The sequence below is a fragment of the Austrofundulus limnaeus genome, unplaced genomic scaffold (assembly GCF_001266775.1).
Source record: "Austrofundulus limnaeus strain Quisiro unplaced genomic scaffold, Austrofundulus_limnaeus-1.0 Scaffold169, whole genome shotgun sequence".
Classification (NCBI taxonomy): domain Eukaryota; kingdom Metazoa; phylum Chordata; class Actinopteri; order Cyprinodontiformes; family Rivulidae; genus Austrofundulus; species Austrofundulus limnaeus.
Genome location: NW_013952571.1, coordinates 718300 through 719681, shown reverse-complemented (window position 1 = coordinate 719681; position 1382 = coordinate 718300). Strand labels below are relative to the sequence as shown.

Genomic DNA, 1382 nt, shown 5'->3' with positions numbered 1-1382 from the left:
CACACACACACACACACACACACACACACACACACACACACACACAGCACAGATGGGGGGTGTTTACACTCGCAGTGAAACATAGTTTATCACATTACCTCAGTGGGCGTAGGAGAAAGCAGCTGGGGGGACTGCAAATGAAAATGAGGAGAAAGCCAATGATTAGGATGAACTCATATGTGAGGATTATATGAGTTAGCCTTCCAGCAACACAACCAATGGGTGACAAAAGATGAAGTGAACACAAAGTAAACAGCTCAAAGTTTTTTTTTCTCTCAGAAATAGGATGTGACTGCAGTGTTTAGGGTTAGCTGTGCTCGGGAAACAAACGTAGGATTGATGAACAGATTTTCTATCAGAAATGAGCGGGGATGATGGCGGAGGCAGTGCAAAAAGCAACACAATAATTATAGTTAAAGCAATAAGACCCAAGAAACTGATGATGACAGAGTAATATTTGGTATGTCTGTGTTTGCATGAACTACTTTATACAATTCTGTAGCCTGGAGTTGTTTTAGGACAGTAAAATCTGCTTTGGAACTGAGTTCACTCAAACTGTAATGAYGTTATGTTTTACATATAAACGTAAAATCATGTTAAGAATCAGACAAATAGTCGAGGGAGTCTGAAKCCATAACAGTCTTTATGATGTAGGAACTACTGACTAATGATTATCTACTTTTCTGCTTTGGAATCAGTGTCCATGGCCACTTTTTTACCATGATTTGGCTGAACGGCCAGGCCCATGCAGCTTGGGGGCTTGGGCAGTATGATGGCTCAGTGGTTACCATTAACGCCTCACCACAAGAAGGTCTTGGGTTTGATCCCTGGTTCGAACCTGTAGTCTTTCTGTGCAGAGTTTGCATGTTCTCCTYGYATTGTCTCGTGCTTGTGTGGGTTTTTGAGCAGTTTCCCCCCACAGACTAAAAACGTAGACTGCCTTCAAAATACCCTCTGGCCGAGAGTACTTGTCACTTAGCCTTGCTGTAGATGTCTAACTTGGTCACAATTTTCACTCTTAGGTCAGCTGTCCTCACTTCAGGTCTTCATGGTTTTTCATTGGGGCTTGGTATTCATATTCTGATGGTCAAAATCTAGGTATGATAGCAGATTTCTCACTCAAATGTTGCAACWCTGGGTCTGGAGTTGTTTCTGGATCAGTCTGGATGATTGGTATAAAACTTTCCATAGTTCCCACATCCTCTCGCTTGTTTGCATAGCACTACAAACAGTGTTAAGTTCTCTGCTGTTATCTACGAATGACTTGTTCCAAAAGTCCATTTCTCATCAGAATGTCCTGGTTCCCCAACATTAGACGTGGGCATTGTTAATACAGGCAACATCTGAGCTGACATGGCCTCATTATTTTGTCTCTCATAGTG

General features: G+C 42.2%; 1 protein-coding gene across 1 annotated transcript in view; it reads right to left on the bottom strand.

The window, feature by feature from the left end:
* ablim2 (actin binding LIM protein family, member 2) overlaps positions 1-1382 on the bottom strand; it is a gene marked incomplete in the record, with an annotated part of 95611 nt that overhangs the window by 25008 nt on the left and 69221 nt on the right. The window contains 1 exon segment of the mRNA XM_014017478.1: positions 99-131. Within this exon segment, the coding sequence (XP_013872932.1) occupies positions 99-131 (33 nt within the window).